Below are 14,095 nucleotides of genomic sequence, written 5' to 3' on the forward strand. Positions count from 1 at the left end.
TTCTCTGTGCACATAAAAAGGGTGGTGGGAGGTGACCTACCTGCCTGCCTGCCTTCTTTACCAGAGGGTAACACTACAGAATGATGGGCAACATAACAACAAAAGCAATTGCAGGGAGCACCAGTGGTCTATTGTGTTAAGAGAGGTAAATTTCCACAGGTAACTTGGCAAAATTAGTGTTATTTTGCAATATCCCTGGCAAAGTTCCTAAATACCTTTAAACACAGCTACTCGCCTTGTCCTCATAACATTTCATTCTCAGCAATTAAAGTTAACTTCTCTTAAAAGAAATGACCTGAGACCATCTGCAAAAAAGTTTGCATTTTTGTGAAATATATCAACTCTCATAGGTCAATTTATTCAGAGTTACAAATTTCATTGAGAATAAAAGATTTATGCATTTCTCTTAATTAACAGAACAAGTTTAGCTAAATAGAAACTCTGCACTAAAGTTTTGCAGTGGCACAATACCAACACAGAATACAGAAGCATCTTTCAACTATACAAAATTTTAAAATTGAAAATAATCCTGTTTACATATTCTTTATACATTAACATATAAAAGACCTCATTTAATGAGGCATCTAAAAGAATCAAAAAACCATCTCTACAGCTATCTCTGAAAATCTGTATCTGGAAACAATTCATTACACAGAAGCTTTACAAGACTATTTAAACAAACCAATACACACTTTTTACAAGTTTAACATTCCAAAAGGTACTCTGTAGGCAGGTTGTCACTTTTTGCAGTTTACTTCACTGGTTATCTTCCATTATAAAAGTCTTTGTACTTCTGTATCTGGTGGGTGTTGGTGGATAACCAGTCATCTCATTTAAAAATTGTGCAAAACAAACAAAAATTTGGAAAAACAGTATGCTTAACCAGTCATTTATAGAAAATACCAGCTAAAGCACTTACTTTGCCCCCTCTGAAGGGTAAAAATCTCTTCCTGGAGAGTTATCCGTTACATTTTTTACATTCCTTCATCAGACTCCTATAAGTTACGATAAATTAAAAGTTCCAACAAGCCACTGACTGATCGATAGGCCTGCCCAGCATCCTCAAGTTTACAGCTTCTCTTTGCTGTCTGCTCCGTATCCTGTTGCTGCTTCTTTAGATGGGGAACACAGCCTGTGTTGTACCCACATTACCCAAAGGCTGAAATGGCACCTCCCATACTTACACAGAAGCGTAACAAAGACCTGCCATGTGGCTACTAATGTGAGCCATTTCCTCTTCGTCACTTCTAACATACCAGGAGAGAGTCAACAGCAAGAGGTGTGCAGAACTCATCTGAACTTTTAAAAACTTAAATTCAATTTAATTTGAATTTAAGTTCAAATTATAAGAAAGTATGTCCTCAAGTTTATTATAATAAATGCAGTTACTAAGAGATTACCAGTTAGCAAAACTACTGTATGTGAATAACAAACAGATAAATCTAATGTAATGCTGGCCAGTAATGCTGGTTTTCTTAAGAAGCAGAATATATTTTAAAGGGTCCTTTGTGAGAGGTTTTTTCTTTCCCTTATCTTCTGGCAGTTAGGATATTTGGTGAAGCCTATATAAAGGAAGAGGATTTTCCAGAACTACTTGCTGTACACTTGAAGGAAAATGTTCAGTCTCTGTTGGTGTTATTAGCTGCAAAAGCATGTAGATTTCCCATCTGGCTCAGACCACTCTGAATATGTGCAACATGGATCTCAACGTTATTCTGAAAACAACTACAGGAAGAAAAGAAGGAGGAAAAGAAAGTGTTAAACCCCATATTTAAGAGTTGTATCTGAATATTTTCACAGTGAAAGTCAAGGTATGAACACACCCAAATATAAAAATTCAGGTGAATTAGAGTAGTACACACTAATGCAACTTGATAGAGATACACGTACATATAGTGTTCGTACAAACAGCTGCATGAAATCAGCAGTTACTGATTTGGGTACCTAAAAGATGACTTTAACATGGCCAGAGTTGTTTAAATAAAACTATTATGAAGAGATGCTAAAATGCCCAAAATAAGTACAATGAAATGGAAACATCACCACCTTCACAGTGTAGCTCAACCTTTGGCTGAATCCTTTCCTATGTGCAATTTGCAGTGTTGATTATAGAGAAGCTTTGTTTTTACTACTGAAAAATGCTAAAAAACAGCATTTCTCAGGAATTACTCTTAAACCAAAAGGCCATCCTACTATCTTTTGCAAACAAAACCAAAACCAGTAATTCATGTGTGCAGCCTCCCCTTATTATGTAGCAATAAGAGTATGGAGAGTATAAGGAAATACTTAGCATTTAGATATAATTTTCCAAATTGTGTAATTTAGAAGCATTATAATTATACATATAAAATCCTGGCCACTCCTGCTGGATGCTGCAGTGTGCTCCAGACAAGTATCACCACATTCTTGCTATTTTTACACTGCTTCCTCAGGCACCTGCTTGTGACAACTGTTGAAAAAATGGCCCATCTAGAGTAGATGGGCTTTTCATCTGGCACAATATGGCTGTTCATCTGTTTCTTCGTTTAGAATATTGCCAATGGAAGCTGGTCAGAAGCTGTAATTGTCTCATATGCCAGGTTTTGGTATTTACAGATAAGAGGTTGAGTAACAATGCAAAAGGAATACTGAAATGGTACTGTTCTGTGGTTTAAAGAACTTACTAGTGGGATTTCAAAGTCTGAAAGCGTTCCAAAATAACTTATTAGTTGTCATAAGTGACTGAAGAACAAGAGTCTAGTTGTTGTGGCATCAATTCTGCACTTTTTATTTTCTACTCAGGTTACTTCACTGATAGGTTCAAACAGAAAACTGCTAATTTCACACTCCCTTTAAGAAACCCTCTATTAAATGGGACAATTCCTATAAGCTACCAGATTAAAGATCTTAATTATAATCAATATTCACCTCTAAAATACAGTAAGAATGGCTTGCTGGCATAAAATGTGTAATTAAGTATTAAATATTAAAAAGTAATACCTGATATTTGAGTAGTCTATTGAATTCTTAATGTCATTTAATGAATCTGTTAGTGATTTAAATTCAAAGGAATTCAGATCACCTCCTTCTGCTAGACACTGTAGGAGAAGAAAACAAAAGGCGTTCTCACAGTTCGGCACAAAGAAGCTGTCAGAGCTTTAATACTACGTAATTTATGGGAGAAACCATTTTTTGCAAACATTTTACCTTAATTTGCAGTAATATTGCTGTAAGTCGAGAGATAAGATCAGTTAAGTTTTCACTCTCAACACAAAGCTGTCCTGTTGTTGAGGAATTTGCTTGCCTGACGATCTCCTGAGCCTCCTCTTCACACCTACGCCTCAGATCTGTTGGCTGGTCGGCAGGCTGGAGGCCTTGGTCAGGAGCAAGCTGCACAGATATAACAAAGAGAAATTAAGAGTAAAAATCTCCTTTGCATTTGATGTATGTGTGAAATGACAAATGATTTAGGAGAGTTTTCACAGGTGAATAGTGCACAGTATTTTTTTCTTCATTTATTTCAGCAGTAAACTACTGCTAGTTTAATCTCAAAGTGACCCTTATGTACACTTTATTCCCAGGAAATTCTGACTTTTTTTGGTACTTAGGTTAAGCCAACCCAACAAATACATACAGATTCCAGCAAAATCTTACCTCATAACAATACTGTTGAACTTTATGCAAAACTTTATTTAAGTCTTTGTTCAGTTGTTCTAGATCTAGAACAATAGTTGCGTATCTCCTCTGAAACTCAATGCCTATTGGCATAGAATAGGATTTCTGTGGAAAAGACAAAGCCTATTAAAGTTAATGCAATACTATATATCTTTTGATATAGGAGTATATTTCTATTTGTTTATCCAAATGGCTATCAGAAAGGTGTTTACTGTATTATGTACATGGAAACTTGTTTATAGCCTGCAACCAAGACTAGTACAGTGATGTCAAGATGCTTTCCTATTAATAAGATCTCATTTCAAAAAAATGAACTGGAAAATGTGCATCTGTATGTATTAATAGTTCCTCTGAAGGCATCCACTGCCTCATGTATATTTACTTTTACTGTCAGATAATAATGGACTACATTCAGTTCTGCTTTTGGTCAGTTCCATTTATTTCTATATTGGACCAGTCATTAAAAAAAGCCTCCACAAGAGGACTGTTCTAAACCAAACAGTGCTGTTATGCTAACAATTATCAAATCACAATTGTGTGAATTATCAAAGTCTGCCAATGAAACTCTACCTGAATGAACTCAAAGGATACTATTTTATTCATGTTCACGTATGTTATTGATGTTCAAGTGGATGGGTGCCAGAAAAAGATTCTTGTTCAAAGGAAATACATTTTAAGGGAGAAATAAGAGATTTAAAGGAGATACTCAGTGGCACAAACGTAGATGGGATTTCCAAGGGACAAAGAGGATTAGAAGTCAGGCTAAGAATACGGCCCAATAGGGAAGGTATCACATCCTCTATTTTTATCAGGACAGCCTTGAATAGCAAACGGAGGTTGCTTTATGATTGCTGGTTTACAAAGGAAACAGCGCAAGGGAAGAACTTCAGAAGTATCTCAAATCCTTATGCAGGCTACAGCTGAGCTCAAATAGATCAGATTTGATATTTATTTCTAGATCCCCTTCTTCCCTGTTGCTTTTTCGTTCTTTCCATTTTTTGGAATATCAAGGAAAACAACAATAGTTAATTTGTGGCTTAGTAGCTGAGTGACACAATATCTGGATTCTTGTCACAGGAAGGCTGCTGTCATTCCTTTAAATTTCCTTATCTATGCAAAAGTACTAGTATCTCAATACAAACAAAAAGGTTTTAATTTATTTTATGAAAAGCTGGTAATTTTTCAGGTAGAGTTATAGGTTGCAATGGCATGTTTTAGTCTTGCTTCTTTTTTGTATCTATTGTTATTATGCAAAATTAAAAAACAAAACATTTTATGCACAGGAAAAAATAATGTAGCACCTGAAGTGATAACAAGATTTTGAAGAGCAGCATCACAGCGTAAAAGAAGAAAATTACAGAGACCTAGGGATGGGGCAGTAGGAAGCAGAATAAAAAAGCACACGTGCACATGATCACTGAAGGGACAAAGAGGGAAATCTTACCACAATAAATCAAATCCTTCAACATTCAAGGTTTTACATAAAAAAAAAAAAAATCAGCTTTTTGGTTTCAAGACATAAAAAGGCTTCCTCTTCCTTTCCACAAACCTTCAGCCTGCACGTTTTAGAGACAGCTGTCTGAATGGATGCTAGCAGAAGGTTGAGACTGATAGCTTTCCACTTTCAAGTTGATTGATAGCCATGGGTGGTAGGAGAGGCATTCTTACCATTTTGGTTTACTGACTGATGATTAGATAAAGCCTAGCAAGAAAAAACTATTCTGCTGCTGCTAATTTTACTCTAGCTGTTCTGGTATTGTCATTTTAAATGCCTGTGAAGGGCACTCAGAGCCTTACACAGAAAAATCTCTGAATTGAGATACTGTTTTGGCCAGAAAGCTAAATAAATATCTACTATCCACAAAATAAAACTATGATGAATGTCTTGCCATATAAACTTGTACCCAAGATTCTCAAAGTGCATAGTATTTCCTTTCTATAAGTGACAACTGACATGTTGACATTACTGATGTTAACATTCATCAGTTTCCAAAGCATAATGCTTTCAAAGGAGAGCCATATTTGAAACAACTGACCTCTGACTTGTCTCTAAAAAACATAATTAAAGATTTTCACATTATAGAAAGCAGTAAAATACAGATTTTATCTAGATTCTAGTTTTAATTGTTATCTATTTGCATTTGCTGTTAAAGCATATCCTGCTTTGAGAACTGAAACGAGAACATTCTCACCAGCTTTTCTGCTTCTGTATTCATCTCTCTCAATTGCTTGATGTGTTCCTTCTTGATCATAAGGATTTTCGATAACCTGGTCTAAAACAAAGGAACTATTTTTAGAATTAACAGGTCCTTAAGCAGTTTAGAAATGCCGTAGACATTCAAGATAATAAAACGTGTGTATCTTTCATCATTTTAGATTTCGCAGCTGCTCATCAAGTTAAGATGCAGAAATAAAAATTAATGAAAATTAAATGATGGATTTTCCAGAGATTTTTAAAGCATTTTTAAGTGTCCTAGATTGGAGAATGCTAAAATCCATCAGCTGAAGTTCCCTATGGGAAGACTAATATAATTTATGGCCAGCTAGAGGCTGAAGAATCAAGACTCTTCTTTTGCAGCCTGAAGGAAAGTGAAGGCTATTATCATCAAGTACTACAATTAATATCACTCACCTCACCATACCTTTTTTCACACAGTTCTCAGCCTGTTCTGACAGCTGTGCCCTTGACTGAGCACCAGCCCTTTGTGTACACTCTTGCAGTTAAACCTGGTATAGAGATTGGATCTATTTTAAACTGAACAACTCGGGGCTTTCCATTTCCCCCTTTCATAATGGGAATACCCTGTTTCTCCTGCCTTTGGGACCTCGCAGGCTGAAGTGGAAATCACAGGAAGTGCTCTCAACACACACATCACTCCTAAAACTATTCATACTCTCTAGGGCCCCAAGAGAAATCCTAGCTCCACTACAACCAGTAACAGTTTTATTACTGATGTTACAGAGCCAAGATTTCAGGTTTTATAAATTTCATAGGGGATAACTGCATCCTAGCAGTGGAACATGTGACTGGGAAAAATAAGGATTCCTAGTTCAGCATACATCTGCTTGTATATAATCTCCTTTGTTGATTTTCAAGTTCAGTCCTAACGCAGCCAGGATTCCTGACCTCACAAATCCTAATAGAAAATTATTCCAGGATCTCTTTCAGCTAATTATGCATATTATTGGAATTTCCATGTTAAACACATTCTTCTTGTTCATTTCACAGTAGTTTGTTCTGCTGAAGCTGTTTTTCAGGTAAATATAGGCTCTCCTTCCTTGTATTTATCCCTGTTTATTCAGAGACAGTAAAAGCATCTCTTCTGCACTGTTCTTTCACCAAACTAATCACAACCCAAGTCTTTCCAGTTTCCTCTCCCATAAAAGGCTATTGATCTCCCAAATTTGTGTATCTTTCTGTACTTTTATTCCATTCACTGCCATCTTTCCAGTATTCCATGACAAGACCTGTAAACTAAGCCTGTAAAACCACATCAATACTCCTTTCTACACAAATACTTTGCCAGATGCATCTTACGAACGGATGGCAAGCCATGGTCAGACACACAGAGGTGATACCAGTTAGGCTATCTATCACTCTTCCAGTTCTATCTGCTCATTTCTCTCCTTATGCTGTCTCCCAGTGCCTGTGCTGAGTCAGCACTTCAATTTTTGCAGCTACATGAAAAACCCAAAAAAAGTTACTCATCAAGCTCTGCTGTTGTCACCATCCAGCAGCTGCCTAACACATATAAATCCTTCTCCTTCATGAAGCTGGTGAGCCCGCAACCTAATGCGGGATATATTATTTGTCACCAGAGTTGCAAGTTATTTGGTGCCTAACTTCTATTTTGATGTCCAGACATATTCCAGGATGCAGGGCCCTAGTTCTCCAGTTCATAAGCTTGGATTTTATATTACAGTCATCCTATTCCAAGATATACTCCTGTGATCAATATAATCTGATTCTTTCTACAAGAAACTCTGACCTTCCACTGTGTCTGTGATGTCTACCAACCTTTTCTTGTTGGCACATTTTATTAAGCAGATTTGCATTTTCATTTGCCAGTATCATCAGTGAATAGTTTAGCTCAGTTTTATCTGCCTTGAGAAATTCTTGGCTAACAGCTCTATTTTCAGCACAAGTCATCCTGTTTATGTTATAATTTGTAGTTCCCATTAAACTGGAAATGAGTTTTCAGTAAGATGCTTTTCCACATTAAAAGAGATGAAGGAACAACCCAACCAGCACGCTCAGACTCATACTTTCGACTGCATTTTTTAGTCAAGGGCGCATTTATAAGAACACAGGCATATTAAAGTGTGCAGTAAAACACCAATTCCCTTTTCTGCATGAACACGCTCCCTCTACTGGACACGCAGCAACCCTGCAGACAAGCTGCTCTGTCCTAGATGGGCTCCTTCCCAAAGACGAGGGGTGGGAAGCTGCAGCAGAGCGCTTGGAAAAGCATCCTCCAAATTTTAATACTGACTAGAACGTACGACTGTAATCTATCGACTCTGACCTACATTACAGCCTATGAAATATTTAAGGCTACATTACACATTGCATGTAAGCATGAAAGACTTTTTGGTTTAAATTTCTTATTTATTGCTGGGTTTATTCTCAGTATCATAATGTTAATTTTTGAGCCATTCTTCTCCTAATACATGATTGTCCATAGTAAAAACCAGAAAGAATAGCAGTCTCTGATACCAAAAAGTACACGCATAGAAATCAATATGAAGATTTAGAATCATGGAATCACAGAATGGCTTGGGTTGGAAAGGATCTTAAATTCACCAAGTTCCAACCTCCTGCCATGGGCAGGGACACCTCACACTAAACCATGTCACCCAAGACTCCATCCAGCCTGGCCTTGTACACTGCCAGGGATGGAGCATTTACCATTTCTTTGGACAACCCATTCCAGTGCCTCACCACCCTCACAGTAAAGAACTTTAGAAAAACCAAGACTCAGTGGTGTAGAACTATGATTAAAATAGTTGTTACAAGTCCCAGTGTTTGCTTACAACTGCAAGTTTTAAGTAAAGAGAATAACCCTAACATTTATATTTGTCAGTGTCTCCACATGAGTTTGGCTACACTTCCTTTTGTTCCAAGTTAATTTCAAAACCCGTAAGAAGAGAACTAAGGGGCTGGGTTGAAACCTCATTCAAAACGTACTGCATTTTTTCCCTGTTTTGTCAAAAATGAAGTTTTCCTATTAAATTGTTCATTCATGGCATCATAAACAATTGCCAGAAAGTGTTCTTTGAATCAGACATTTCCTCATCATTTACTTCCTGAATCAGCATCAAATCAGAATGAGGGCTTTCACCTTTTTACCGTACCAGTGTATATGAAAGGCTAGAACATCTTTAATAATCACCTTTAATGTAAAAATACACCTGGACTGGTGGATGCAGTGCAATCAATAATCAGTATTTAACAGTCTCACGTATTTCACAACACCAAATTTCAGTCCCAGCCTTAAACTTCTAATAAAAAAAGTTGAAGATGCTTAAGATGCTTGAAAATAATGCATGGTCCTTTAATAAATGGTGTTGGGGTATTTTTAAGCCTTGTGATTCTTCATCAAAAACCTGCATAAAGTAGTAAGTTGCTCACATAAATAAAAGCCAAAACTCTGTGGCTTGATTTTGTTCAAAGTCTTTCAAAAATCTTCAAGCAATAATACATATTAATGGGGTATCTTTGTAAAATGCCACCATTTGTAATGCAAGCAAGAGACCTGTACTTTTAAAATTCGGATTTCGTTATAATGAGTAATAATATACCACCAAATGTGACTGAGAAATCACACATTTTCAAGTTTAAAAAATACAGAAACAATATCATAAACAGATCAACTTAACACACTAAATAGCTGCAAAGCTCAATACACTGTAACTACCCAGTTTCATCAGTCATTCTCAGTGACTGAAGGAGAATAGCTGCAGACACAATTCAGCAGCACAAACAGTACCTTTTGGACCTTTCCCAAAATTAGCTTCATACAGTAAGTTTTGTCTAAAAGACTGAAGAGAGCACTCTATTAAATAAAGTTAATTATGTTGAATGGCTGAAATACCAGTTTCATGTGAGCTACAGACACAACTTGATTCTTTTGACTGATTACATATACTTTAAAATTTGAGAAGTGTCTAGCAATATTATTTCTTAGTTATTAGTATTCTGAACTGAGATCATTCCCATCTCCTTTAGCAGGTTTAAAACAGCTTTAACTGGTAAAGAATCACAGATCTTACGGTAAGGCAACATGAGGATGATCAGGGGACTGGAGCACCTCCTGTATGAAGACAGGCTGAGAAAGTTGGGGCTGTTCAGCCTGGAGAAGAGAAGGCTGCGTGGAGACCTCATAGCAGCCTTCCAGTATCTGAAGGAGGGCTATAGGGATGCTGGGGATGGACTCTTCATTAGGGACTGTAGTGATAGGACAAGGGGTAACGGGTTAAAACTTAAACAGGGGAAGTTTAGATTGGATATAAAGAAGAAATTTTTTCCTGTTAGGGTGGTGAGGCACTGGAATGGGTTGTCCAGGGAGGTTGTGAATGCTCCATCCCTGGCAGTGTTCAAGCCCAGGCTGGACAAAGCCTTGGGTGGCATGGTTTAGTGTGAGGTGTCCCTGCCCATAGGAGGGGGGTTGGAACTAGGTGATCTTAAGGTCCTTTTCAACCCTAACTATTCTATGATTCTATAAGCAACTACATTCTTCCATCATGCTGATTGAACTTATCTTGCTTTAATTAGAGTTTTGATGCTCAGTGAATCTCAGCTTCCTAACATTACTTGTCTGTGCTCTTTGGAACCCATGAACAAAAATCACTGAGGAATTACTCCATAATGATGAAGACAAGAACATAGTTTTCTTATCTGTAACGTGTATGTTTGTTTTCAGGGAGAAGAGTGCTGCTTTTTGTCTCCAAAGGGGTAGATATTACATAATATAAAATACAATATTATACAGTATACAGTAACACAGATGGCCAAACGTTCTTTGCAGAATGTCACTATATTTTCAATAAACAAAGTCTTAACATAGTCCTAGGCCTGCAGGTAGAAATATCATCTTTTTTAAGACCAAATGGTAGAGCTGGGAAAAATAAGACACTTTTGGAGACAGAAGCCCCTCCTGTGGTCTAAAGAGTAGCATATTTCAAAGCTTATGAACAAATGAGAAAATTAAGAAGGGGTGAGGGGGAATAAAACCAAATACTAGTAGCATCTTCTCAAAAGGCAATTTGGATATCATCATCTCTCTCATAAATCAAGAGATGCTCAGAAGAGTTGGCAGAATAAACACAAAAGGACAATACACAACAAAATTAAGAGTTGTTCTTAATGCTTACCACTTGAATAAGGAATTCTACTGGAAAACCTCCTAGCGTTTCACTATCTGTGCCTGAAATTTTGTTTTTCCATGAAGACTGTCCTAATAAAGGATCACTGTCCTACACAAAACAAAGAACATTTAATTAATAGCTTATTTTTAGAAGGTTTTGCTAAATTTTTGATCTTGCTGAATAACCTCAGAAAATTCATCCCAACACCTGTTGAAGGTAACAGCTTCAGCATGTATCAGGAATTACTTCAATGATTAATATTACATGAAAAAAGTAACTTACTGTAATTGGAGACTGGAGTGAAGGTGTATATTGCAATCGGGGAGGGGTCATAAAGAACCTTGAAGGCCGTTGTTTCTGTCCAAAGGCAGCAATTGGCATGGTTTCATGAGGCTCGTTACTCTAAGATACGAAAAACAAGGATGTACTTCAGCTATCAAGAATTTTGCACCTCTTTTGGAATACGTAATTTATTTCTGGAATCTGAACTACCCAAGCCCATCCATGACCCAACACAGCAATGTCAAAAGATTAACGTTATGCTTTGGGCTAGCAGGAGCTTTAAAATTGTATTCCATTGCTGGAGTTTTCAAAATGTTATGGCATCATACCAAATACTTCTAATCCAAAAATTATATTGGCAAGTTTCAGACAAATCATGGCTGAATCATGGAGTTCAGCAGAGGCCCCAAACTTAGGTCATGAGTGAGACTAGACTAATTATGGGCTCTTAGCAGATTCAAGACTATACAAGATACAAAAGAACAAAAGGTCCTCTGAAAATCTTGCAGTCTAGGTCAGACTGTTTGGAAGGAACAGTTCCTGGAGCTCGTAAATTGGTAGGAACACCTATGACCTATAACTCCAAATTGTCTGACCAGAGCAATATCCCCACAGGTGGGTGTTGCTCATTACCATAGAAAGTTTCAAAATGAGGTTAAATTAACTCATAATACTTGCTTGCAACTACCACAGGCCTTTCCAGACTGTGGCAAATCACAAAGGGACAGGTTTTCTTGAACCCTGTCAGGATTCCCTAGCAGAATTTTCTTTGGGATCTTACATTACTTGTTATATTTCTTAATATTAAACTCAGGCTATTGTAATAACCTACAATAGTAGGTCTAATAAACTATTCCCATTTGAGACATTATGTTTTTATCATAGAGGGTTCTATAAAATCATAAACAGATGCTCATTTCCCTGGAATTCCCCATGCATATTATGTCTGTTTCTATTTATGAAAATAAATATATTTTGAATTTTCTTCTTTTTGATTAAAACATACCATTGTAGATTTTTATATTTTATTTCATACTATTTTAAAACGTGCCATTAATACTTACGAGAACTTCATAATCTGGGATTGTGTGTGTTCCAAGACCTGCCCTGTCAAAGGTGACTCTGTAGGTAGCATTAAGGGTGTCTACAGCATCTATCTGCCCAGTGAATAATCCATCATGGACACCTCGCAAACGTGCTTTAGATAAGAAAAAAAGAACAACAAACCAAACGTTATGATCTTCTGATACCACTGAGAAAAAGACTTAATACATCTTTTGGAAGTAACCCTTTATAGATATATTTAAAGGCCACACATTAAATGAGAAAAAACATAAACACAGAAAAAGAATTGTATGCAATAGAAATATTATCCAAATGTTTGTCAAATTTATTTTTCCAAGTCAAGCATTGCCCAGATTTAATCCTTAGCACTACACTTGCGGCTACACAAGCTGCTATTTAATACCCAACACCTTTTGACAGACAAATTTTGCAGGCAAAACTCAATTTCCAGATGATTTTGCATACAATTTCTCTTTGAGTACTTTCACTGATGGCTGCATATTGAGCAAAAGACAATCAGGAACACAGCTCATGGATACAGCTCTAGGAGTGAGAGAAGAGGCAGTGTTGTGCATGCCTGCTCTTCAGCAAGAATTAAAGGCAGCGTTGCTGAAGAATGAAAAAAGCAATGAACAGTAATGGCTTGAGTAGGAAATACCATGCTTAAGTGAAAAGCATCAGGATCACAAACAGATAGGACGGTAAAATTCAAGTTTTTATAAGATCAGACAAAACTTGTGGAATGAGAACTTGTTGAATGTTTTTAACAATATTCCTTCTTCAGTTGTGTAAGTTTTTTTCAGTATGGCAATACCATGTTCAATATACAAGCCCAGCTGTATATATAGTATCAATTGTATATCTGTTTCAAAACCAACATCTTTGTATTTATGGAAAAATAAAAGCTTAAGCTGTAAATTAGGTTAGATCTTAACCTCTCAGACAACACTCAGTTCTTTGCAATTAAGCACAGCTCTCTCTATGATTAGATAGATATACTTGAAAAGAATAAATCTACAATTTGAACCACAGCAATGATAAACTATTCATACTAACTTTGTACCTCAAAACTGTATCGCTGCTTTAAAAATACAAGCTAATCCTCACATGCACCTTCTCAATGAGTTAGCAATAAACCCATGCAAATTGTGATGTGTTAACTATGTGCACTAAGTATATTATGGTTTACTAAAATCTTTGCAAAACATTTAGGTGGTGTTTCACTTGTTTTGAAGAAACTACCTGTAACTTTTGTTCCTATTACGAGTGGTAATGGGATTTCTTCGGGAAGATCTTTGAACTGTGAAATGTCTGCAACTTTCCGCTGCTGCAAAAGTCTTATTTTCTGTCGTTTCTGTTTTAACGCTGATCTCTCTTCCTCAAAGAATGCAGAGGAACACCTATAATACAATTCAGTAAAACTATACTTAAATTCAGCACTGAAAGCATGCATATGTGAAGACACATCAAGTAAACAGGCATTATTTACAAATCAGGGAGGGGAAAATGAAAATGCTTGGGGTGAAGTGCTCAAGAGAAAGGAATTCATTGAATGGATTTAGGCAGTCTTATTCCCCAGAATTAATCACTCCTAAAATAACAGTTTATTTAAAAATAATACTTCAGAATGCCAGCTGTTGCATTCTGGAGTATATAGTACACAATATCAGAAGAATATAGCTTTTAAGGACTTTTTCTGCTTATAGGGATTCACCTGGTGTCACAA

The 14,095-nt window shown here is 36.6% G+C and overlaps 1 protein-coding gene across 4 annotated transcripts in view; it reads right to left on the reverse strand.

Annotated features, from left to right (window-relative positions):
- Nucleotides 1-337: 337 nt before the first annotated feature.
- Nucleotides 338-14,095, reverse strand: part of LIN9 (lin-9 DREAM MuvB core complex component) — a 36,920-nt gene continuing 23,162 nt past the window's right edge. For all 4 annotated transcript variants that reach the window (XM_062606036.1, XM_062606035.1, XM_062606038.1 and 1 more), the window contains 9 exons: nucleotides 13,612-13,769; nucleotides 12,369-12,502; nucleotides 11,305-11,424; nucleotides 11,029-11,130; nucleotides 5,847-5,927; nucleotides 3,634-3,759; nucleotides 3,187-3,369; nucleotides 2,980-3,077; nucleotides 338-1,725 (listed from right to left, as the gene is read on the reverse strand). In XM_062606036.1, the coding sequence (XP_062462020.1) occupies nucleotides 1,620-1,725; nucleotides 2,980-3,077; nucleotides 3,187-3,369; nucleotides 3,634-3,759; nucleotides 5,847-5,927; nucleotides 11,029-11,130; nucleotides 11,305-11,424; nucleotides 12,369-12,502; nucleotides 13,612-13,769 (1,108 nt within the window). In that variant the 3' untranslated portion in view covers nucleotides 338-1,619. The remainder of the gene's footprint in view (nucleotides 1,726-2,979; nucleotides 3,078-3,186; nucleotides 3,370-3,633; nucleotides 3,760-5,846; nucleotides 5,928-11,028; nucleotides 11,131-11,304; nucleotides 11,425-12,368; nucleotides 12,503-13,611; nucleotides 13,770-14,095) is intronic.

The sequence above is a fragment of the Pezoporus occidentalis genome, unplaced genomic scaffold (assembly GCF_034315485.1).
Source record: "Pezoporus occidentalis ecotype Australia unplaced genomic scaffold, CSIRO_AGI_Poc_V1 ctg93, whole genome shotgun sequence".
NCBI lineage: Eukaryota > Metazoa > Chordata > Aves > Psittaciformes > Psittacidae > Pezoporus > Pezoporus occidentalis.